The following is a 25,883-nucleotide window of genomic DNA, read 5'->3' as shown; positions in this document are numbered from 1 at the left end:
GGGAGAGAGAGAGAGAGAGAGAGAGAGAGAGAGAGAGAAAGCGATCGCAATAAAGCGAGTGTTAGCGCGACGCGGGGGGAAACATTAGTTTAACTTCCCGCCCGAGGTGCCGTACGGAGGGAGACGTGGCGGCCGGCTCCTCGGAGGCAAAGCGCCCGGGTGCCTTACCTGGAAGGCGTGATGTGCCCTTCTACTCCCTCAGAGAACCATTTCAAAGACAGCTCGCATCTCCACTCACAGTCGCCTGAGTGACAGGCGGGCTCTTCTTAGCAGTCACAAGAAAACAACAACAAAGAACAACAACACAAATGTCACTTTGACTCCGGACAGCAGTTTGGAATCAAATCATATTCTCATATTCTCATATTCTAACTGCAGATGATGGATTTGACTGAATCTTGAAATCATGAGTGGTAATTTAAAGCGGGGCTGAGCGCGCACACACACACACACACACACACACACATACACAGATACACACACAGACATAGAAGCTCACACACACACTTATAACTGTGGAATTCTCCAGAGGAGCTCCCACACTCCCTGGAAGCTTGTTCTGAGCAGAGGAGTTAACGAGAGCAGTTAGCACCGTGTGTGTGTGTGTGGGTGTGCGTGTGCGTGTGCGCTTTGTCTTTTTTCTCTCACTCTTTAATGAAGCTGAAATCAATCCTTTGCCCCCATTTATTTATTTCGGTGCGTTCTTCATCCGCTTCCTGTGCGTGTGAGCGTCCTCCGTATCGGCGTGCAGCTGCCGACGTGAAATGGCTGCGTGCCGATCACAGTAAGCCGAGGCCAGGAGACGGTTAACCGCCGGTCCGCGGCGATTATTCGGCCCGTTAATGGACCCACGCCGCTGTCCGATTAGTGACTTAGCGGCGGTGGACATATGTGATATGAGAGGGACTTAACTGAGGAGCCGCTAATCATCAAAAAGCCAAGAGGAAGTGGCGCTCTAATCTCAGTTTAGCGCTCTCACCGTGTGCACGGTTGCATGTATCTGTGTGCGTGTGCGTGTATGTGTGTGTGTGTGTGGTTCATGTAATAAGAGTTTGGTTGGCATAAGAGACAAACGGCACTTTAGAAATGGCTTTCTTTAGATTTAACTTCCTTTTTTTTTAGGCCCTGCAGCACGTGCATATGTGTTATTGACGTTGCTGGATGGTTGGGGGGGGGGGGGGGGGGGCTTATGACCTGGGCTACGATGAAATGTACCTCCTCTACAGGGAACTCCATCTTTTTTTTTTCATTTTCATTTCTTTCATCCACCTCACGTCCAGGTCTCCGGCGGCGCGACAGCCACGCCAAACTTTAAATGAAGTAGCCGGCGTAACGTGCACACCCGCCGTGCCCAATTGTGTCGTAATTCGACTTCAAAGGTCGAACAGGAGAGGGGAAAGAGAGAGAGAGAGAGAGAGGGATTTCTTCTTCTTTTTTTTATAGCCGGAGAGGAGACGTGAACGGCCTCCCCATTTACAGGCACCCACCTCTGAGGAAGTAGTAGCAGAGGACGGGGAGGGGGAGGAGGGGTGCGAAGAAGAAGAAGAAGAGCAAAAGAAGGGGGGAGAAACAACAGCATAAGGCATGATGACACGTTGTCCTCTCTTTTCCAAAGAGAGAAGAGTTCTCTCTGAGATGCGCGTTGTTTTCTAGAGTCAAAGAAACTCAAATCCTCCGGCGCGCGTCAACGTTTCTGCGGCGGCCCCCGAGCCAAAGGGCAACGCCTGTGAGGTGAGAGGCTCCAAAGCTGACCCCGGGTCAGTTCATTGGGGTTACGGCCAGGAGGTGGTGTGCACAGGACACAAGGGGATGTGTGTGTGTGTGTGTGTGTGTGTGAGTGCGTCTGAAACAAAAGGCCCCAGTGTGAGAGAGTGAAAGGAGGTAAAGTAAACAGGCAGTGATGAAGACAGACCTGCAGTGTTCGGGCCTCTGTTCTATGTATGCACACGTGTGTGTGTGTGTGTGTGTAGTTTGTACAGCTGGGCCTGCCCCTCATATAGAAAACAGGCTCACACACACACTTCTTTCTCCTTCGCCCTTTTATCAGCAGTATCATAAATGTCATCACGAGGCGATCGCGGCGTTAATCTGAATTGGATTTGGCGATAGCGAGTTTTATCTCTTCTTTTGTCTGGAACAAATAGGAAATCTTTTTTTACGGGTCTCACTTTTTGCTGAGCAAGCCCACGAGATACAGTGTCCAGGAGAGAGGGATAGAGACGAGGCCTGCGCGTGTCTCCGGTACACACTGTGCTGCGCTCAGAGTCCGGGGTGTAACTTGTAAAGCATCATCATGAGTGTGAGGGTTGGACTGAGGGAGAGTGTAGCTTTGCACCACTTGATTTAAGAGACACAGTTGTATATTTATATAAGTACTTATGTCCCTTCATAACGTGAATGTATTCGATTTTCGGTGAGTTCTATGAATAATGCAGGCAAATTTACTCCAAAAACGATTATTACGTTTTTTTGTTATTTTGCACGCCATCACTGGAGGGGAGTTTATTTGATATTGCCCCCCGCCCCCACGTGATAACGCCACGCGCCCCCAGCGAGCAGCACTCGATGCTGTTTGCCTCTCCACTGTCACGAGGTAAATAAGCAGTGAATTAGCGGCGGCTGCTCCGAGGAACAACGCCAGATGTCGAGTCCAGAGGAAATCCACGAGAGTCAAGAGAGTAATCAGTTTACCGGAGAGGGGGATGACTGGGAGAGAGGGGGAAGACTGGGGGGGAGGGGGATGACTGGGAGAGAGGGATGACTGGGAGAGAGGGGAGACTGGGAGAGAGGGATGACTGGGAGCGAGGGGAGACTGGGAGAGAGGGGGGAGACTGGGAGAGAGGGGGATGACTGGGAGAGGGGAAGACTGGGAGAGAGGGGATGACTGGGAGAGAGGGGCAAGACTGGGAGAGAGGGGGATGACTGGGAGAGAGGGGGAAGACTGGGAGAGAGGGGGAAGTCTGGGAGAGAGGGGAAGACTGGGAGAGAGGGGATGACTGGGAGAGAGGGGAAGACTGGGAGAGAGGGGATGACTGGGAGAGAGGGATGACTGGGAGCGAGGGGAGACTGGGAGAGAGGGGATGACTGGGAGAGAGGGATGACTGGGAGAGAGGGGGGAGACTGGGAGAGAGGGGGATGACTGGGAGAGAGGGGGGAGACTGGGAGAGAGGGGGGAGACTGGGAGAGAGGGGGAGACTGGGAGAGAGGGGGATGACTGGGAGAGAGTCGGGCCGGAGAGGGAAGCACACATCTCAGACAGACGAGGTACGGACCTGCAGAAGAGTACAACAACAATAATAACAACAACAACAACAGCAACAACGTTTTAAAGAAACTAACAAGCTCACTTTGAGAGAGTCAGATGCTTGTTGCTTATTCCTCGCCTCCCCCACCCTCCATCCCTGCCTCTGGCGGCCTGTTACCCAGGGTCATCGTCGCGCTGGCTTCAAGGCTGACAAGTGCATCTGAAAGCACTCAGGCGACGCTGAGAAGCACATTAAATTCTATTATAGCCGCATAGTCACTGCATCTCCATTCAGCTGAAGTACAGGGAGGCAAATCTGCCTCGTGTGAGACAGAGTTCACCTAATAGATGTGGCTTTATCTCCTTTTCAAGGGAACAAAGCCCCGGTGACAAACGCAACAGCGGGGCCGGCGTGCACCGAGCCATTTTCCTTCCAGTTCCTCTATTGTCCGCCGGTTTTCATAAACACATATTATTGTCTCCAGGCGTACTGCTCTGCCTCCGTCGAGCACTTTTTAAATGTATTTATTTGAGTTTTGTTCTTTTTTCTTCTCTCTTCTCCCCCTGTGTGTCTTCCTCTGAAAGCCCATTGTCAAGACACGGTCATTTCCCTCCACAAGGCCGGTGCAAGCGGGCTCCATTTGCAGTAATGGCCCCGTCCTTTGGAGACGTGAGCGCTGAATGGCGCCCGTGGTAAACATACTGTAAGACCGGAGAGAGTGTGTTTGAAGGTCTGCCAACGAGCTGGATGCCACTAAAAGGGGAGATTGTGTTGGACTTGCACCGCGAGAGCTTCGACCACTCAGGGAGAGAAAAGTCATTCAGGAGAAAAATGGCCAAAAGAGAATTGGTGCAAGTTGATGAGCTGAATGGGATTTTGGGGAATACCTGCTGGGGGGCGGGTGGGGGGGGTCCTTAAATATGTCTTCAGGAAGCACCCAGACAAGTGGGTACAAATTCAAAGTTAAGTCAGTCTGTCCAGGAGTTAACAGGAAGTAGTTTTATCCACAGGAACATACACACTTCCCATCATATAACCTATTATATCATCCTTTTGAATATTGCTCACTCTTCCCCTTGTTTCTCCTTCTCTCTCTCTTCTCTATCTTTTTTTCTTCTTCTTTCTTTTTCCAGGATGTCTTCCAAGCGACCAGCCTCTCCATATGGGGGGACAGATGGAGAGGTAACCATGGCAACCAGCAGACAGCGAATGGACGACGAGGATCGCGAGGGACTGGGCGGCGTCATCCACCTCCCCCTGGTCTCCTATTGCGGCAAGGTGTCCCCTCGCTCGCCCCCCAACCGCAACTTGGACAGCCCCCCCAACACGGTGAGGACAGCCCCCCGATCATAATGTGTTGCGTTCGCGAGAGCGCCCACCCAAGGGTCGTGCCGTGAAACCGGTTTGAGCCTCAGGTTTGGACTCGGTACCCGACGGAGGAGTCCCGATTATTTTGTTTTATTTGGGGAACTTCATCCCAGTTGAAGACTTTCAATATTGTTTAAAAAAAGAATAAAATACAAATATATTTGCCAACAATGATGGACACAGTGATCCAGAGGAAATTTGGAGTAAAATTGTTAATTTAACCGATTGTACCAAATTGCCACAATTTTTTTTGGAGTGTTAGTTACACTAGGATACGACCCACTTAGGAATCATATAACATAAAGACAATTCTTAACACTCCAGAACTTGCTGGAGAATCCTCGTGTTTTACATTAGTGTGTGTGTGTACATCCACTGTGTGTGTGTGTGTGTGTGTGTGTGTGTGTGTGTGTGTGTGTGTGTGTGTGTGTGTGTGTGTGTGTGTGTGTGTGTGTGTGTGTGTGTGTGTGTGTACACTGTGGACAGGGTCTGATCTCAGCTCAGTACTCTTAATGGTGTCAGTGTGCCAACATGGACCCGAACATAATACCAACTAAACAGGGTTTGTTTTAAGTTGTTGCCTCATTGTACTTATCTTTTACTCCCCCATGGCATTATGGGAGCTCTAATTCTAAAAGTTAAAATAATTGACAGTTGTTTTTTTTTATGTATTCGGCAAGAAATCAAATTTATTTCTGAAATTTTGCACATAATAAAATCAAATCAAATCATCATAATTAAGTTGCTCTTAAAGAGTTTTCCTTCCGACGAGCATCAGTAATTATCGTGCATGTTGAAAACAGCGAAGGCTCCTCGTCTCTGACTCCGGTATGTTGTTTACTCCTCTAATGGTGACGAGGAGTCACCTTTAAAACCCCGAGCACTAAGCCAACAATGTGCACACAAAATGTACCTTTGGAGATTGAAAAGAGGGACTTTTGTAAAGAGGCAGAAATGGACCTTCTCTGTGTGTGTGAACAGAAGTTTGGCGCTTGAACATTTAAGTTTTTCATAAACATGGCGGGGAGGAGGGTGGGGGGGGGGGTGAAAGCTCAAGGCGACTGTTAAGTGGCGTGCGTGTTTTGGGCTTTTTTTGCGCGCTCGCCACCAGCTCGATGCACAACGTGAGCCATCGCAGTGACTCGTTTAACTTCGGGGATGAAGTGAAATTTGAAGTGAAATTTGAAGTGAAATTTGAAGTGCGTGTTTGTACAGATGAACGGCGAGATTCACGTTAAATATCGGCGTCCGGCCGGGCGTGTGCATTCAAAGAAATGACTCATTGGATGAACTAAATTAAATTTTTGGCAGGTTTTCCATCCAATAATTATATGCAACTCCAACTCAAATTTAGCACATCAGTGCAATAAAATGTAATGAAGTTAGTCCAACTCATTTGTATCAAATACATCTAAAATAAAATAACGATATTCATTAAATTAAATAAATTTGTGTTTGTCCAACTCAAAATATAAACTAACTAACTAACAAAATATGCAAACTCCACACAGAAGGAAGGCCCGGAGTGGGAATTGAACCCACGGCCCTCTGGCTGTGAGGCGACAGTGCTAGCCACTACACCACTGTAGAGCCCTGAAAGTGTCTTCACCTCATGTAAACAACTGATTTTCAGAAGGCGCATGCGCAAAGGGTAGTCCTCAATGAAACACATTTATTTTGAGTTGATATGCACACCATCTAACCTAAATAAATCTAATAAATGAAAGTATTCATACATTTTGTGTTACACCATTAAATATAAACATCTATTTTTGTAATTTATTTATTTAAATGTATCAAACAATATTTAAATGTCACCTCGAAGAAGGGCTTGAATCGTTTTTGTGAGTAACCTAAATAAATCTAATAAATGAAAGTATTCATACATTTTGTGTTACACCCATTCAATATAAATATCTTCGTTTTGTAATTGATTTATTTAAATGTATCAAACAATATTTAAATGTGTCACCTCTAAGAAGGGCTTGAATCGTTTTTTTGAGTGTAAGGGCGTTCCTTTTAAAACATTGAGTCTAGTTTAACTGTTTTCACTGTCTGCCTTCTCCTGGGCCCTCGCCTTGATACACACCTTGTCACGGCAGCGCTCTGATAACAGCCCCCCCCCCCCCCCCTTCATACTGACAATAAATGCCCTGCATGCTGTAAAACAATGAAACAGTGCTTAGGAGCTGTAATGGAAGGCTAATTCTGTAATTAGCCCGCTGATTAGCCGGCAGGCCCCTCCCACATTGGACTCTGCATGTGTGGCAGGTGCCGGCTGTAAAATCAAAGTCCTGAAACCGCGGGGGGAAACGCTCGGGCGTGGAAACACACACACACACACAGACGCACTCATGCACACACTCTTCGTTATGCTTTGCTGTTGTGAGCAGCTGATTAGATAATTCCTTGTTCCTTTAGATATATTTATCTGTTTCCTATATTCAAGCAAACATACAAACATGTCGTCAATATATTTGACAGAGTTGATTTCATCCCCTCGTGAAACATTAAATGTCCGTTCACAGCGGCTGTGCGCTGCGTTCATTGAGAGCAGAAGGGGAGACGGCGTTGATGTGTGTGTGTGTCTCATACGCAGCATAATAACTGATGTGGCTTCTGAAGCCGGGGTGGGTGGGTGTGTGTCTAGCAGACGGGGTGGGGGTGGGGGCTTATCCCACTGCCTGCTTGGCATGTTGTAAGATGTGTGCTCGGTTTTCTTGTGTTTTGGTGCTGGTGGTGCTGGTGGGAGGGGTTTACAGCTCCAATCCCTCCGCAGCTGACTGTCAGTGAAGAGGGGATGAAGGGAAATGGAGAGGGAGAGATTTACAGCATGGCGGGGGAGGAGGAGGAGGGGTCGGGGGGTCCGTCGGACTCTCAGGGGAGTGGGGCGGGGGGTTGTCCCTCTCAGGGCAATTGTTGTAAAGTGATAGGGGGACAGGAGGGGGGGGGGAAATGGCTCATCGGCGACCAGTTGACTTGGAAGTGAAGCAGCGGGGGGGGGGGGGGCTACAGCTTTATCTTGTCATAGTAAATTAACACGGCGGCTGAGAAGGGCTCAGCTACACGCTGACCTCTTCATCCCGCCTGCCTGCTCGGCTTGGGCCCGGACACTTTACCTGCTGCAGCTGCACACACACACACACACACGGAAAAATAAACACTCTCACACACATTTTAGAAAGCTGAAAGGTGTCACATTATTCACTTTTTTTTCTTCTTTTTTTCTGTTTTGTACAAAACCCAGCTGTTGATGAGAATAGTGCTTTTCATAATGGTACGCAAATGAATGTGGTCTAGCTAAAAGGTTTTTTTGTATTGAACGTGAAGTTTCTCGCCGTGCCGGTGGACCCTGATTGGCCGAGAGCGGCTCAGTTCAAATGCCTGATGGGAAGGATTTTAGTGGTAGTTTAGGGAGGTCAGCCAATCGACACGGAACCCAGTCATGGTGAGTTAGTCAGGATGTTTTACCCCCCCCACTAAACATATCTGAATTGATGTTTTAATTATGACAACCACGTGCCTTTTTACTCGCGAGCACGCGTGCATCATTTGCAATGCCTCGTCCTCCTTGCTTGCTTTCTTCTCGACGTTTCATGTTTGTGTTTTGCACATCCCTGTGAAGAAAAAACATTGTTTTCACATCAGGCGGGAGGCAAACATCTTCTCTCATAAATGTGTTAATGGACAAACACAAATTATTTCATTAACGAGATGCACGCCACCGCCGTCGAGAGACTATAAAGATATTTCATCGGGCATTATTTCTTATTCATTTTTCCTCCACCAGCCCTCTCTCCTCCCCCTTTTTTTATTTGAGTGCAATTTCTATGTGTGATTATGTGTGTGTGTGTGTGTGTGTGTGTGTGTGTGTGTGCATGTGAATTCGACAGATTTAACACAGTCATCGAGCAGTCTTGAGACACAGTGGTCACACTTAATTTCTCATGCCAGTGATGCACTAATGAATCAACACACGCTCGCCTGTCAACAGCGAGGGGTCGCGGTAAAATATACTGGCGCACATTTGAGCCCCAACTGCCATTTCAAACACAGAAAATACAGCTGCGCGCTTTTAGATTCGGAGAAGGCCGAGTGTGTCGACAATACGTTAAAATAACGATGCATGTGGTGCTTTTCGTGTGTGTGTGTGTGTGTTAATTTGGGGGTCTCCATCGAAGTAGCTCGACCATATTGTTGTAACAGGAGGATAAACGTAATGCTTGTCCCAGCCAGAGGGACCTCGAAGTCAGAACTGACAGTGTCTGTGTTTAGCCGTGGCATGTAAGGGGATTTGCTGCATGCATATATGTTTGTGTGTGTGTGTGTGTGTGTGTGTGTGTTTGGCAGTGTAATTGGAGGTGTGTTAAGTGTATGTCGTGGAGATTGGCAGCTCTGGCAGGAGAGCTAAGTCCTTACCCCCCTGCAGGAGTGATCAGTGACATTCTCTCGATGTGTGTGTGTGTGTGTGTGTGTATTTTAGTCGAGCAGCTGTTTCCAGTTCTTCCCACTGCCACATTGTCCATGCTTTGATCCGTGACGACGCGCCAAGCTTCGAATGTTTTTTTAATTTTGTTTTTTCTTTTCCGCACATGCACCTTGCACGGCCCGAGACATGTCAGGCTACGGGAGAGAGAGAGAGAGTTTCTTCCGTTGGGCAACAGAGAAGGAGGAAAGGGAAGAAGAAGAAGAAGAAGAAGAAGAAGAAGAGGAACATGAACGGCGGCATCTGTGCTGGCTGTGGATGGGGGTAGGGGGGGGGGGTGAAATAAAATAGCATTTGGATGTTTGTTTCCCCCCCACCACTACCCTCTTTTTCTGGCAAGAGTTACGTGTTTTTAAACCAACCTCCCCTCATAGATGAGCTTAAGAAGACAAAAGTTGTTTAATTCGGTTCCATTGCAGAGGCAGTAAAAGGATAAAGAGAGTGAGGCGCAATTTTTACTTTGTTCCAGTCATTTTGGAAGATAATTGACATCTGCAGACTAAAGGCAGAACCGCCCACACTGCCAGCCTGCCACATCCACTGCATATAAATACATATATGCAGGCACTCGCACATTAACACACATACCTACAGGCTATGTGCACTCACAGTGTCACACATGTATGCACAGAAACGGCTAAACAAAATGGAATAGAACCTGAGATGGGGGCACCAACAGTTTACAGTCGCCAGAATTCCCATTTGTACCTGTGAATAAATGTCGATGAGAAAAGTTTTGGAGTGACACCTCTCTCCGACAGAAGGTCGGCCCCTTCTTCGTCTTGGACTTCTTTCTCCCAAATTGCCAGGGTGAGAATGTCAGCCGGGCAAGTGGATTAAAGACTGGGAGGTTGATGGGGAAGAAGAAAAAAAAAAAAAACATAAGCCATTTAAGTTGCCGTCTGTCTGACTTCACACATGTCACAGGCCCTAATTTACCGGATCTTTGAAGGAGCCCCGGCTCCCTGCTAATTCCTCTTGATTTGGAAATGACCTTCATTGTGGAACGTGGTTGGATGACATCAGATTTCGCAAAACAGCGCGGAGAGATCCGACAACCCCCCCCCCCGCCCCTGCACCTCAGTCTCTACCTCCCCTCCCCCCACCCCCCCGTATTCCTACTCTGTTTGTTTTGTTTGCGCGACATCTTTCTCGAAAGAAAGAGTGCGGCTGTTTTTAAGTAGGCGCTGGATTAGATAAATGGGATGTGACAGGTGTGACCGCTGCCTTCAAGATGCCTGCCTTCCCCCCTCTCTCTCTCTCTTTTCTCTCTTTTCTCTCTCTCTCCATGTATCTCTCTGTCAATCCGCTCTCTCTCATTTCCTCTAATAACATCACTTCTCTCTCTCTCCCCTCTTCCTTCCCCTTTTTCTTTCTCTCTTTCCTTTGACTTCTACCCACTTGCGCTCCTTCCCTCCCTCCCTCCGTCCATCCCTCCCTCCCTCCTCCTTCCTCCATCTTGTGCGCGTCGTGCCGGTGCTGATGCAACTTGCGATCACGAAAGCCGCTCATTTGAAGTCTGAATTTCCCTAATCCAAAGGCAAAGGGAACGCGGCGAAGGGAGCGAGGGAAGGAGACGAGAGCAGGTCGAGCCGTCAACTTGGTCAGGTGGTACGCGGAGAGAAGAGGAAAGTCTTTCAGAGCTTTTCAGATCACAAGATCTCTCCTTCCCCCCCCCCCCCCCCCTGGAAGCCTGGACAGCGGCACCGCTCACGTCCGACTGCTCCAGCCGTATCATCGCTGTCGCACGCTTCCCCCGCCGCTGCAATGCGTGTGCGGAGAGAATTAGTGAATTATTGAGCGCGCTGACTTATTCAGAGTGTGGAAACACACAGAGGGAAACGGAGGGAACGCCCGTGGAGGGGAACCGGCGAGCGATAATGGTCCGAGGGACCTCTCACACATGACACATGACTAGTGTGGTCGTTATGGAGACCCTCTGGACGGCGTTAGTCTTTCAATAGAACACAGAATGATGTTATCCCCCCCAAACACACACACACACACACACACACTGACTGTCTTCTGCTCAAATGGATGCTTTTATTAGGACAAATGTCACGTCTGGAGGATGTTACGGAATGGAGTCCGGGGTCATGCCGCGTGTCGGTGACTTCATCGCGGACTGTGGTCTCAGTGTTGAGTTCCACTTCCACCGGCAGCCGGCGAGTTAATGATTGAGGAAACAATCTTGGCCTTAATACGCCATAATGTCATTAATGTGGATGCAATTCACCACGGCGTGTCTCTCACCCAGCACACAGACACACCGACGTACTGTAAGTGTGTGTGTGTGTGTGTGTGTGTGTGTGTGTGTGTGTGTGTGCGTGTGTGTATGTGCGTGTGTCGCTGTCCCAGGTGGCGTGCTCCATATTGCGGGCGAGATTAGCCAAAGATTAACCCCGTGGACCATTGACCCTCCCGTCTACAGCGAGCTGAACCGACAGGCTGACTCCCTTGTTTCTGTAGTTAGAGAGAGAACACAACACATTAACACACCTGTGCGCCCCCCCCCCCCCCCCCGCCTTTCGTGTGTCACCGTTAATTGGGCCCAGCGGCATTAAGTCCATCACGCGGGCTATCCAAACAAACACAGGTTGCATTGGGTCAAAGATTAAGATGCCAAAAGTCACTCAGCTGCTGTTTATTGATCCGATAAAACACAATGACAATAACCTGAGGAAGCTCATCATCATAAAATGACATGACAATGAGTTTATCATTTGTTTCACATGGTAAACGTCTGGTTACCGGAGGTTCCAGGTGATGTCATAACAAAAAGAGAATTACAGGATTTCAAAATGTAGGAATTTAGGAGACAATGTTCGCCTTCATGTGATTTTCAAAGGTCATTAAACTGCACATGTTGAAGACTGTGACAACTTTCCACGCGGGACAGTCTGATAATTATTCCTCCCGACAGCTTGGCAAAAGGCACAGCTTCACTCGGAGCTGTATATTTTATATTTCGTATCCCTCATGCTGATTCTTGTTTTGTCAGATCCTTTTCATGAATTTATGGAAATGATTTGATACCTCTCCAAAGCTTTGTTTTTTGGTTGAATAAGTGATACATTTTGTGTGTGTGTGTGTGATTGTCCTGTTTGATGGAGTTGCACCCTCAGCATTAATCGCCGCCAATCTTGGGACAAAAGTAGCGCGGCGTGGAAACTTTGGGCGCCGCCGCCGTGGAGCTGGACGTCCCTCAAAGCCGAGCCGCTGAAGGCTTTGTGATGAAGAGTTAGCGGCGTCCCTTTCGCTGTTGTTTCATGTGCTCGTTCTGTCAAGTGCCTCCAAGTCCGTCGAATGCAGATTCACGAAGATGTGAAAGAAAAGAAGAAGAAGAAGAAGTGTGCCCTAACTTGAGATAACTGGCCAGGGATGACAGTTGGTTGCATTGAGCTGTGAGAAGGGGAGAATAAAAGGAGCAAGAGAACGGAGAGGATGAAGGACGTATACCTCCTCCTCCTCCTCTTTTTTTTCCTTCTCTTTTATCTTAAAGTTAAGCTGGAATGTGTGAATCTAATAGTTGGTCTCTTCCTTTCCCCTCCAGGAGCAGGACGGCACTAAGGGGAGCTCTCTGAGCCCTTACCCCCAGCACACCGCTACCTCACCGGGCAAAGAGGATGGCGGCAGCGGCGGCGCCGGTGGAGGTAGCGGTGGAGGTGGAAGTGGAGGTGGAGGTGGAGGTGGAGGTGGAGGCGGCGGCGGCGGCGGCTCAGCCGCGGGGGCCCTCGGGACACCCGAGAGACGCAAGGGCAGCCTGGCGGACGTGGTGGACACACTGAAACAACGCAAGATGGAGGAGCTCATCAAGAACGAGCCAGAAGGTCAGTGATGAAAGGAGGAACTCCCCGCCATCGCTCCGTTGTCCTTGCTCCCTTCTTCTTTTCTGCCCCTCTTGTTTTCTCTCTCTCTCTCTCGCTCTGTTATGACGCTGCACACATCCAGACGAGAGGCGGGCCTTTGTTGTTTGAGCTCTCAGACGGACGGCATCAGCTGTTTGGGGCCTATTGTCCACCGTGCTTTGCATATCTCTCCGCACCAGACAGAGTAAGAGTGAGAATCTATTAGCGGACAAAAAACTCTCCAAATGTTTCTCCAGATTTAATTTTAAAAGGTTAATTTTCTCACGTTATCTTATCACCTTTCCGAGGGCTGACGCTCTCGCTCTCTCTCTCTCTCTCTCTCTCTCTCTCTCTCTCTCTCTCTCCGGCCTCAGAAGAACATTTCATACACTGAACCCGATTTTTCTTTCCCGCCCAGGGCTACGTAGCTTAGCTCGACTAGCCCTCACTTTTCATTCTCAAATTTAGCCTCAGGCTAACAGTTGGGAGTCAAGAGATAAAATTAGCCCCCGGCCGTCTCTAATTTCTCATTGGGTAGAGAAACCGGGGCCTTAAATCCGTATGAAACGCGCGGGAGAGTGTTAATGTGATAATGAGATTACCAACAGGTGTCCATCTGACGGGATGTTATAAATAGCATCGCGCTCTTTTGGTGGAGAGTCGTCCGCGTTTTACACAGGGAACTATTATATTGGTTTAATTAATAGTCACGCTCATCTCCTTCCGCTTAATGAAAAGACACAATCACATGGGACATTTTGAGTGACAAATGGGGGACTTGATTTATACAAATTCATTATGACACACAACAATTCTTAATGCAAGTGAAACACTCCAGATGAGTTCCTCCAGATCATTTAAAAATCTCTTGAGGCCTTATTTCAAGACCTCCTACCAAATTTTGTCAGCTACTCTTTTTCTACTTATTAGACGCAAAAGCACCTTGTATTCATATATATTTTTTCTTTTTGAACTTATTTTTAAAAGTAGCCTTTGTTTTCTGCGTGGTTTCAAAAACAGGACCATGAAGCTGGTCATCATTCACTGACCTGACCACTACTCTAATCCACAATGCGGCCGAGAGCATATGGAGACCACCAGATCTTCTTCTCCACTTCCCTTTACACGTCCCGGGGCATCGCGGCGTGCGGCGGTGTTCCTGTGTTCAGCTCAAGCTGCGACGCCTTATTTTCCCGGCTTTCCTGGACACTTTTCAAAGCGGTCGGATGCTGCCGGTCAGCTCTCGTCACTCTGCTTGTGTTTTTCTCTTCCAGAGCGAGGGGCAGAGGGTCGAGAGGGGGAGATGTAAAGAAAGAAGGAGGAAGAGGAGAGTGAAGGAGAAAGAGAGAGAGAGAGCAGTGTCTTCACAGACCCCATTAGCCGAGTGCCACGGTGGTGCGGCTTCCAGACCAACCCGGAGCATTATCTGTTTAAAAGAAACGCGCTAACAAAAGGCCCCAGTGCCTCCAGACCCAGCACACACACACACACACACACACACAGAGAGACCACGGCCAAGCAAGATAGAAAGGATGAAAGAAAAGAGAGTAACGGAAGAAAGGGGATGCTGAGAAAAGATGAAGAGAGGCAAAAGGAAATGGAGAGGGAGGGAGGGGGAGGGGGGAGGGGAGGGGAGGGTGGGGGGGGTATTGAACGCAAGATAGAAATCCCTTTTCTGTGCCCGGCTAGCTATTGTTTGGCTGTGGGGCTCACAAAGGCCATTAGCAGCAAACAGCAGGTTGGGATGAAAATTTAATGAAGGCTTTAATCATTATGAAAGGCCAGGAATATTACTGCTCTCTCTCTCTTTCTCTCTCTCTCTCTCTCTCTCGCACACACTGTGGCATGCAGCTTCCAGCTGGATCGATGACACACACACACACACATTTCCAGTGTCGGAGCATTAACACCAGGAGGGATGTGAACACGGGTCCGAAGACACAAAATGGGTCAGGAAATACGAAACATCTCGGAACAGAATGAGAAGCTGTACGTATGGAAAGGGAAGCCCTGAGCTAGACATCACACACACACACACACACACACACACACAAAAACACACACATTAAAACAGTCACACACACACACACAAGTGTGTCTTAAGTTTAAAAGATAAAGTCATGCGTCTGTGGCTAGTGTTGCTCTACTTAGGCTAGATGAATGGAGAGTGGAAGATACTAGGTCAGTGTGTGTGTGTGTGTTTGTCTCTGTGTGTGTGTCTCTGTGTGTGTGTCTGTGTGTGTGTGTGTGCGTATGTGTGTGTGTGTGCGTGATGTTGAAGCCTTTGGGAGCATGTACACTTGTGTACGTGTATTTGCATCTGAACTTGTGACAATGCGTGCGTGTGTGTGTGTGTGTGTGTGTGTTTTGGCCTTTAATAAATGACTAGTCATGTTGTCCCCCATGGCCTGACCCAACCATGCCCCACCGCTCTCCTGCTCTCTCCATTCATCTCCTGTCTTACGCCACCGGCCACCTGCTACCCTGGAGATAGACACTCGCCCTCTCTCACACACACACACACACACAGCGGTAACATATATGTGCACACGCACACACATACACACATGCACGCCCCTATCCGTCGTCTTCGATAAATTCCTCAGGAGCGACAGGGAGGAACAGCGAAGATAAGAAACGCCATGACTTTGCCTCATGTGTGTTCTGTGTTTGTCCGGACGTGACGTGCTGGAGTGTGTGTGTGTGTGTGTGTGTGTGTGTCATTACGGGGAATAATGAGAGCAGAGCGTCGCAGGAGTCTTCGGGGTCGAGAGGAGAGCCAAGTGCGAAAAACCTAAGAGAGACGAGCTCACACACACACCCACACACACACACACACACACACACACACACACACACACATCCACCTGGACAGTTCCCTTGGACTCAGCATTTAACCCCTGGTGACCCCTGTGCCACAGAGCAAGGCCTAGTGCTAATCTATTAGCCCAGCAGTGAGAAAAGACATGCAGCTGATGGACAGAGAGACAGACAGGCAGACAGACACACACACACACACACACACACACACCCAGACAGGCAGACAGACAGAATGAGATTATAAACTGCAAAATGAAAGAGAAGAAAGAGGAGGGTAATTAAAGGGAGAAGACAAGTCCCTAAATGGGGCACAGATGTTCCTCTGGGCCCCTGGAGTGGTGCCTTCACTGCCCTGGACTTCCACCAGACACTCAGCCTCTCCTCTCCGCTGCAGCTTTGACTGCAAGTGGCTCACATTGAGTGTTGACCCTCTGCTGCCCGGCCACAGCTCCCCGTCACCGGGGCTCCGTGGCCTCCGGGACATTCCGTGTTTGCTCGCTTTGCAGCGTAACCTCCGCTGTGGAACCGGAGTAAACCGGTTTCCTCTGTCCGATTCGGAGATTCTGCTTCGTGTATCGTTGGTGGAGTAAAGCTTGAGCGGACCCATTTGCCCCGAAATGTCAGGCGTCATCCGTCACTTGCCGGTTGCAATGGAAATTCAGAGATTTCCCAATAAAATTCCCCAAAAGTAAGAAATCAGTATTCAGTTTTCTGGAATCCCGATTACATTTTTTTTCTTCTCAAACCTGCGATATTTATTTGTATTGATTCAGTGGCAATTTCGAATGTCTTATTGCCACCACAGACTTCTTAATTCATGAGGTCTGAATAAAAGTCTGATCCGAGCCATTACGACGGCCTATCCTGAAAACACACACACACACACACACACAAATTGTGTCTTTGTAGTACGACTGACATCCAGTTTGACACAATGATTGTTCGGCCTATGAAAGATAACCTAGTGCGACCCTGGCCTCCGTACGCGCGGCCTTGACCTGATCACACGTGCGGGGGGAACAAGAGGCACACACACACACATATACACACACACATACACACACACACAGCCTTGCAGGCGCGCGCGGTTCAGGTTTATAGCCGCCCCGCAACCTTGAGGTCAACCAGAATGGTGTTTTTATGGCTGAGCGTACTCGCTGCTCCAAGGCACCGGTTTCCATACTGAAAATGCCAACTCAATGACAGATGTCACACAACACAACCCGCACACACACACACATGCTCACACATGCACGCACAGCACTTCATCTATTTTCAAGGCAGGGAGGGATCCCAGGGCTTTGCTTTTAGAGAGCACTGAGGCATTTTATAGGACAGCACTTAGGCGGGGCCATTGTGCCACACAAGCACACACAGTTGCCGGAGCTCCCTCACGCCTCCGTACACTCCAATGGGTGACAATGGGAAGGGCGGATACGTTCTGCCAAGGAGAAGGAGAGAGAGAGGGAGAGAAAGAGAGAGGGAGAGAGAGAAGGAAACAAAAGAACCGGAGACGTGAAGGGATCGGGGCAATCTCTGGTTCATCTGCCCGTCAGCCCACCCCCTCCTCTACTTTACTTAATCCTTCCACGGCGCTGATATCGGTGGGGGGGGGTGGGGTGTATGTGTGTGTGTGTGGGGGGTGGGGGGGGGGGGTATATCAAGCACATGCACACTCACTATAAACATCAACAATGCCAGATACAACCCTTGAGAGTCATCTCACAGACCTGTGACTTTTAGGCCCTAAGGGGAATTTGTGGACCGCAACACACACACACACACACACACACACACACCCAGCAGCAGGTTCACAGACCTAGCGTGGGAGCGGGCGAACGTCTTTATGTGATTTCCAGCCTTTGTCGGTAATTAGTTAGTTGTATAAATTAACGTGAAGTGCAGCAGGACTCTCACGGCCATTGTTTGTCGCAGTCATTCTTCTCGCGCTGGGAAAAAAGGAAGGCGATTTTTGTGTGTGTTTTTTTTTCAAGGAAAAAAATTGTATTCAGTCGAAGCGACAAGAGAAAAGTACGGTCGGGCCAGAGAAAGCAAGATTTTGTTGTCCCGGTCGTCAATTAAATGCCCAGTCGGCGTTCGCTAAAGGGAGCTTGACGTCACGCTTATCGGTCTAACGCCGCCTCTGAAGGAGATTCGTACTTCAGTATTTTCTCCTTCTTTTTTTTCCTCTTTAGCTACACCTCTCGGGTCTCCCGCAGAGGAAAAGAAAACCTCCGCTGGTGAAATTCAAACATTGACGGAAAAAAAAAGCCCCAATAATACTCACTTTGACTCGAGAGCTCATTCTTCACGTCGCTCGTGGAAAGTAAACCAGTTCCCCGTTTCATTTACCCTTCTTCCCACTTATCCGAGTGTCAGTTAACTTCGCCGCGTTTGTAGTAGACGGGGAGGGGGGGGGGGGGGGGGCTCACAGTTCAAATTTAATCAATTCTGTGGTTTTTTTGGTGTATGTGTGTGTGTGTGTGTGTTTCTTCTCTCTCTCCCCCTTTTGTGCCATGAGAAACAGGCAACGTCACGGGGCGAACCTGAAGCCTATTGTGGGCCCGGGGGCCATTGTTGGCCCCGATGAAAGGCACATTCAAGTCACTTTTCTTATTGGATTGTTTTGCATCTGCTTTTCAACGCGGCATTCTCTCCCCAGCTTTGTGGCGAGACAATCAGTGGGGATGAAACTCCTTTCTGCCATTCTTCCGGGTCCAGATGAGCGATATTAAGGACATGAATAGTATGCGTGCGTGTGTGCGTGTGTGTGTGTGTCTGTGTGTGTGTGTGTGTGTGTGTGTGTGTGTTTTGGGGGGGAAAGCAGTGCCCCAGCTTTTGTCCAATACATGAGCATAAAGGGGCTTAAAGAGAGGAGAGAGGGTCCTGTGGTTTTCCCGATGGTGTGTGTGTGTGTACGTGTGTGTGTGTGTGTGTTATTGGCCTCCCGGCGTGGCATTTAGTTCAGGACAAAGGCCTGAGGTTCATGAATCAGCCAGCACTTCCATAGCGTGGCTATTGTGGACTGGCCACAATGTGACGGTCCTACAGTACAGCGTGTGTGTGTATGTCCTTGCGGATATTTCCGTGTGTTTGTGTGTGTGTGTGTGTGTGTGTGTGTGATGAGGCAGGTATTTGTGCCTGTGTTTCTTCGCCGCGTACTCGTGCGTTTCCTGTCCGTCGTATACAATGGTATGAATATGTTTGTGTGTGTGTGTGTTTGCGAGTCCCACATAAAGGCCTCCTGTCACCGACTCCTGGATGTGGGACGGACCCCCGTGTCTCGGCCTCTTCCATTCAGCGCCCAACGTCCCATGACCAGATCAGCGGAATCCGTGATTTATCTGTTCAGCTCATAAACTGTCTTGTTTTTTTGTGTTTTTTTTGTTTTCGTTGTCGTCGTTGTTGTTGTTTTCCTTCCACGTCTGTGATTTTCCTCTCTTTTCTCCCATTCCCATGGAGAGAGACAGGAATGTTTTTATGCTGCGAAAATGGCTGCAAGATGAATGAGTTTTGTGCAAAGTGCGGTGACTTTTTGTCCGTCCACCCCCCCCCCCCCCCATTACTTTATCAAAAGGATATGAAATGCAGCCGAAGACATCTTAAAACTTCTCATTGAAGCACTTAACCCTTGTGTTGCCTTAGGGTCATTTTGACCCGAATCAATATTACACCCTCCCCCCGCTTTAGGATTAATTTGACCCCATTCAATGTTTAATGTCGGTGTTCTTTCGGTAGTCAACAAACAAACATAAAGTGCCTCACACTTAAACTTGGAAAACAATATTAATTCTAATAATTTTCTGGAGGTTTTAATTGCTGGCGTCAAATTGAACCCAAAGGGTAAAATATGTTAGTAAATATAAACGTAACAGGAGGGTGAAACATTGAATCGGGTCAAAATGACCCAAAGGCAACACAAGGGTTAAGGAACATTGTGGGGAGGAATCTGCATCTTGGAGTTCTCCCAGATTTCAAACGGCCCTCAAACATTTTGAGAAGAGGAATCGTAAAGTTAACGCATAACTTCAACAATCTCCCATTAAGGAGTTTACTGACATACCAGCAGCTACTTTTTGAGTAGGTGGATTTAGCATTTTTTTGGAATTAATCACATTTTTTTCTTCTCCTTTCTTTTCACGTTGACATTGTGCCAGAGCAAAATATAACAAGCTATCACTCTTCTGCGAGCTTCCCAGACACTGCTGTTAACATGCACATGTCATAGTCTGTCTGTGCATGGAGGCGTTGACTAAGTTTACTTTCAATAAAGGGGCAAAGTTGACTTTTAATAAGATGTATGCCTTTTTTTTTAGGTATCGTTGTGTACCGCGGGCTCAATTACGACAATTGGTAACGCTTTATTTCACGGCTATGTGGCGTGGGGAGCGTTCTGAGGCAGTGCTTTAGTTCGCCGTGTTGAGTTGTGAGACATTTAAACCAGAGTTCATCTTTATTCATCATTCATTGATTATGTAACACATTATTCCTCAATGTTGGACTTCATGCCTGCCGGGAGACACATGTCTGGACCTTCTGTGCGCCCACTTAAAGGCTCTCTTTGGTCTGAACTAGGAGGAAGTGTCTCTTTATACACGGAGGAACCAGAGACCAACACGATCCGCGGTTCAACCCCCGCCCTAGTCGGTGTGTCCTTGAGCAAGACACCTAACCCTGAAATGCTCCCCGTAGCTGTGTCTACGGTGTGTGACTGTAAGTCGCTTTGGATTTTAAAAAACGCCGCTAAATGAAATGTAATGTAAAACAGGAAGTAGAAACATAAGCAAATCAACTAAACACACTCGGCTGATATTGCTGCGTGGTCGTGTTCAAGCAAATTACACGACGCATCCAGATACAAGTTACTTCAGTGCATCCATTGGCTTACGTGACCTATTTATATATATATATATATATATATATACACTACCGTTCAAAAGTTTGGGATCACTTAGAAATAACTTTATTTTTCAAAGAAAAGCACTGTTTTTTCAATAAAGACAACATTAAATTAATCAGAAATACCCTCTCTACATTGTGAATGTGGTAAATTAATATTCAAGGTGGAAGTGTCTGGTTTCTAATGAAATATCTCCATAGGTGTAAAGAGGCCCTTTTACAGCAACGATCACTCCAGTGTTCTAATGGTACATTGTGTTTGCTAATCGCCTTAGAAGACTAATGTCTTATTAGAAAACCCGTGCAATTATGTTAGCACAGCTGAAAACAGTTATGCTGGTGATATAAGCTATACAACTGGCCTTCCTTTGAGCTTGAAGTTTGTAGAACAAAATTAATATTTCAAATATTAATCATTATTTCTAACCTTGTCAATGTCTTGACTATATTTTATATTCATTTGATAAATAAAAGTGTGATTTTTCATGGAAGACACGAAATTGTCTGGGTGATCCCAAACTTTTGAACGGTAGTGTATATATATATGAACAGCTCCTATAATCTATGTTTGTAGTTTAATGCTTGTTTGTCATAAAGTATCCCAATCTGCTTAGCACAACTTCCAGACACCATGTCGGCAGCGTCCAGCGCAGGGTGTAGGGGCCTGGCGTGGATGTAAGAGGGGGGCGGGGCTTTAACAGAGTGGAGGCGGTGGGATCGGCGTGTGTGGCACCGCAAAGCTCCCGTTAGATCGTCTGCACACACAACCGCGGGATGCGTCCGGGTGTAGCCACCGGCTTCAAGTCGGCCCCGCTGGTTACTAGCCGGTCCGTCAATATGGCGGCCGGTCGGCTAGCGCGGGGAGCCGCCCTCACGACGTATTGGGCCCGGCTTGCCAAGAAGTCGGCTCCTCCTCCTCCTCTCTGCGGCTCCTCAAGTCTTCCATTCTCTGAGCTGTCAGCCACTCACTCCGTCAGTCTTTGAAGCCGCGGGGTCTCTATTCATTAACCCCTAGCGGCTCGCTGGTCAGAGGGCGGGTCCCGCGGATGAAGTGGTAGTGTCTGTGTTGCCAGCCCCCCCGCGGGTCGTGACCCCCCGAGCCCGAGCCCCTCCTTATTTGAGCCAGATGTTGGGAGACAAGCCTCCCCCAGCAGCCTCCCCCCCCATCCCATCCCCCTCTTCCTCACCCCATCACTCCCGCTGCAGCCATTCTTTCCTTGGCGGCCGTCTCCAGCTCGTCCGGATGGATGGACGCTGCTGTAGATCTCTGCCCGCCCGTCCGCTCCCCCCTTCTTTCCATCCTCCTCTTCTCTCTCTGTCCCTGTGGGACACCTATATCCACCCATGCACCTCTCCCATCCCTCCTCCCCTGTATTTTCACCCCTCCCTCCCCTTTTGGCCCACTGCCCCTTTCCGCTTCGCTCAGGGGAAAGAGTGGTGTGTGTGTGTGTGTGTGTGTGTGTGTGTGTGTGTGTGTGTGTGTGTGTGTGTGTGTGTGTGTGTGTGTGTGTGTGTGTGTGTGTGTGTGTGTGTGTGTGTGTGTGTGTGTGTGTGTGTGTGTGTGTGTGTGTGTGTGTGTTTGTGCGCGTACGTGCTGCCTGGCAGCGCTCCCGCTCCCTGTGCTTCCCCTCTTTTTCTCCTACTTCATCCTTCCCTTCTCTCTCTCTCTCTCTCTCTTTCCCCTCCTCTTCATCCCTTGCCGTTCACCTCACTCCATCCTTCTCCTCCTCGTACCTCCTTTTGTCCCCGTCACTCTCTCCACCTGCTTCTAATCACTCCCACTCCATCTCTTTCACTCCCTGCGCCTCCATTCATACTTCACACTCCGTTCCCCCCCCCCCCCCCCCCTCGTCTCTCTTCCTCGGCTGGGCTCAGGAGCAGCGAACAGGTGTTGTCTCCTTTTGATTTGGGTGCATTCGGATTAATGCTGTCAGCTCAGCTGTTAAAACAACTGCCACCGCCAGATGCCAGTCAGTTTGGGGCTGGAGCTGTCACCTACACACACACACACAGTCACACATACACACACACACACACAAACAAACATCCAAATACTCGGATGCATGCGTACACGAACACAGGGTGTTATGAGTATGCACACACACACACGCACGCACAGGGCCTCTTGGCTCAAAGCGAATCAGCTGCTGTACGCCTCGTCTGTAACCCAGGTGTGTGTTTCTGTAGCCGCTCTAAAACATCACAGTCAGTGGGTTTGGAGGGAATACTGGCGAGATCAATTCATACGTCGTCAGAGTCGCCGTCGACTCGTCTAGACAACCGGAGTCCGTCGTGGGGAGGAGTCCAGAAGGAAGCGTTCTCTCTGTATGACGGACGTGTGTCGGTGTTCAATCAGGCTTGTTTGTGTCCGCTCGGCCCTGTAACGGTGTTTACCGTTGGAGGAACTCTCCATCCCTAAGGCAACACATGAGATCCACCTCTCCACCTTCCCCCTCCCTCCCTCCCTCCTCACCCTGCTCACTTGTTCCTTTCTTTTCTCCAGCACATCCATTTGTTTCTTCTTTTACAACCCTGTTGCCATGCATATACATCATAAATATATATATCTATATATATATAGATATTAGGGCTGGGCACGTTAACGCGTTAATCTTGCTTTAACGCATCAATTAATTAACGCCGACAATTATTTTATCGCGCGTTAACGCATGTTTTATTATTTATTTTATTATTGTAAAAGTGTGTTGCTCACAGGCTTTTATTTTGTAAAAGTCTGCTACTGCTTGCTGCGGAACCGGAAAAGAAAGTCATTCGCGGTTTAACAAACATGGAGAATCTCAACAAATGACGGCAGGTATGAGACGCCCTCAAGACACACATCACACGGAGAATACACCAGTTGTATGAAAAGGAGAGGACTGCAAAAGCGACAGCTTCACAACGTGCACCCTGTTGCTCTCACTGGGGACGACTGGACATCGGGTGACCAGACGTCCTCTTTCCCCGGACATGTCCTGCTTTTGAGACCTAAAAAATGCGTCCGGCAGGGATTCCAAAAACGTCCGGGATTTTGCTTCGTCGGATATTTGTGTTTCTCTGGGTTTTCATAAACTAGTATTTACCCCTTACATGTTTTGGAAATGGTATCTCCCTTACGTTCCACCTTCTTGCGTGAGCTGACAGAATAGAGAACAGTCATTGGTCGACCGATCTCAGGGTTGCCAGATACACGATAATTATCCTCCAAATACAACCATTTTGAGCCTTTGGTACGATACTTCACCATCTCCAATCTGGCAACACGGAGCACCTTGCCGCCTCCACTAGTTCATTGTTGTTTGTGCGGCATGCTATGAACTACTACCAGCGCCGCCGCTCCCATAGCGCACTACGCACTGTGCGTCCTGAGGGGGCTCCACAAAATAGGCAACTAAAAAATCCTCATAGTTATAATAATTATAATGCCGATATTATTTCAGTCTAGAAACATTAGGCACCTTTTAGGCATGTATATCACAAAACAGGCAGAACAAGAGAGATGTTTAATCTCAGCAACATTTAAAATAGAAGTGCGCTATACACTACTTTTGAATTAATTATTCGATTTTGCGTATACAAATGCGATTAATCGTGATTAATCGTGATTAATCAGGGAAATCATGCGATTAATCGCGATTAAAAATTGTAATCGTTGCCCAGCCCTAATAGATATATATATATATATATATATATATATATATATTCTATGATGGGCGTCTGCGTGCGTCATCACTTTTCTTTGGTCGTGCTCTTGGCGTGGACTCCCTTCCTGCGCCCGCGGCCGCTCCCTGGCGGCTTCCACTTGTTGTCGAGTAAAGTTATGATTAACTATGATCAGCAGTGTGTAAGGGGTGTGTAAGGGCGCTATTTAAGGCTCCTTTAGATGCGGGGGGTGTCTGCAAGGTTGTGTGTGTGTGTGTGTGTTTGTGTGTTCGAAGTAGCGATGCTGGTATCCGGGTCCATTTTATACCCACCCGCAAAGTACTGAGATTTTTGATCTATCTTTGTCCCTCTCCCTGTTGGTGTCCATCTTTCTCTCTCTCTCGCTCTCTCTCTTAACTTGCCCGCTCACTCTCTCTCTCCGACTTGTTTGTTTTTCGAGCTTCACACTAGACAGTCTTGTGATGCTGGTTCAAGGAGCCGTCCGCACCGAGACACTGGACACTTGTTTGCTCGGTCATGTCGGTTTGTCTGACACACTCTCACACCCAAAAGCACACACACACACACACACACGCACACACACTCACACTCACAGACAGCCAACGTACTCTCTAACATTGAGCCCTCTGTCTGGCTTTCCACGGTATCAGTTTCCTTCGTGGAGACGCAGAGGAACGCGGCGTTGGGCATCCCGCGCCCTCCTCGTCCGTCCTGTCGGTTTGTTTAATTACGCTAACGAGGTTACGGCCAAGGTTATCATACCCCACTGCCGTCTGCAGTCTCTCCCGAGCCAAACGTTGTTAAGACAATTAGCCCACTCACAGAGTCATGGGTGTCTCGTCCGCCAAGTGGCGAGGGGGTCAAAGACAGACCGGAATGTTCGGGGGAAGAAAAGAAGTACTTGTGCGAGGGAGTGGAAGCTTAAAGATGTTATAATATTTAGCCATAAAGTGGATATATATATATATATATGTATGTAATTGAATTGGCTCAGTTAACTCGCGCTGATAAAGATATGAAGGATTCGATTAACACAGGCATGATCTAATAAGCATCCTAATCGGCCATTACTTGCTGCATGCAGCAAATGTTACCATCGGTGTGAGCGTTGATATTTTGATGAGCGTTTGGGTCGATACGACAATCGAGTTTCCACTTCGAACATACGGAAATTGAATTTGCCGACTTGCGTTTCACTCCCGGTGTTCCCTCTCCGGTGAGTTGAAGCCGTATTCTCACCAATGGGCAACATTTTGGAAAGAGAGTCCGTTAGTTGTTCCTCAAAAGAGCTTATGAATGACACAGTGAACTGCACATCATACAGTTGGAGAAGTCACAGGAGGAAGGAGCAGGGTGAATTAGAGGCTGAGATGGCGTTCATTAGACCCTGACTGTCTCCGAAGAGAAACATCTTCAAACTGTATTTAAATCGTCACGGACAGAAGTATAAAACAATGAAGTCACAGCGGGTGCATTATGTTCTTCCGCCGACGCCGTTATTGCCATTTAGCTTGTGAGGATTCCTCCCTTCATTCTATGTTGGCCACAGATGGC

The 25,883-nt window shown here is 48.3% G+C and overlaps 1 protein-coding gene across 22 annotated transcripts in view; it reads left to right on the top strand.

Moving 5' to 3' along the window:
* sox5 (SRY-box transcription factor 5) overlaps positions 1–25,883 on the top strand; it is a 225,593-nt gene that overhangs the window by 148,405 nt on the left and 51,305 nt on the right. For all 22 annotated transcript variants that reach the window (XM_056424351.1, XM_056424349.1, XM_056424355.1 and 19 more), the window contains 2 exons: positions 4,379–4,574; positions 12,653–12,929. In XM_056424351.1, coding sequence (XP_056280326.1) covers positions 4,380–4,574; positions 12,653–12,929 — 472 coding nt within the window. In that variant the 5' untranslated portion in view covers position 4,379. The remainder of the gene's footprint in view (positions 1–4,378; positions 4,575–12,652; positions 12,930–25,883) is intronic.

This window comes from Pseudoliparis swirei, chromosome 10 (assembly GCF_029220125.1).
Source record: "Pseudoliparis swirei isolate HS2019 ecotype Mariana Trench chromosome 10, NWPU_hadal_v1, whole genome shotgun sequence".
Classification (NCBI taxonomy): Eukaryota; Metazoa; Chordata; class Actinopteri; order Perciformes; family Liparidae; genus Pseudoliparis; species Pseudoliparis swirei.
Note: the sequence above shows the minus strand (reverse complement) of the source record. Positions and strands in the feature narration are given on the sequence as shown.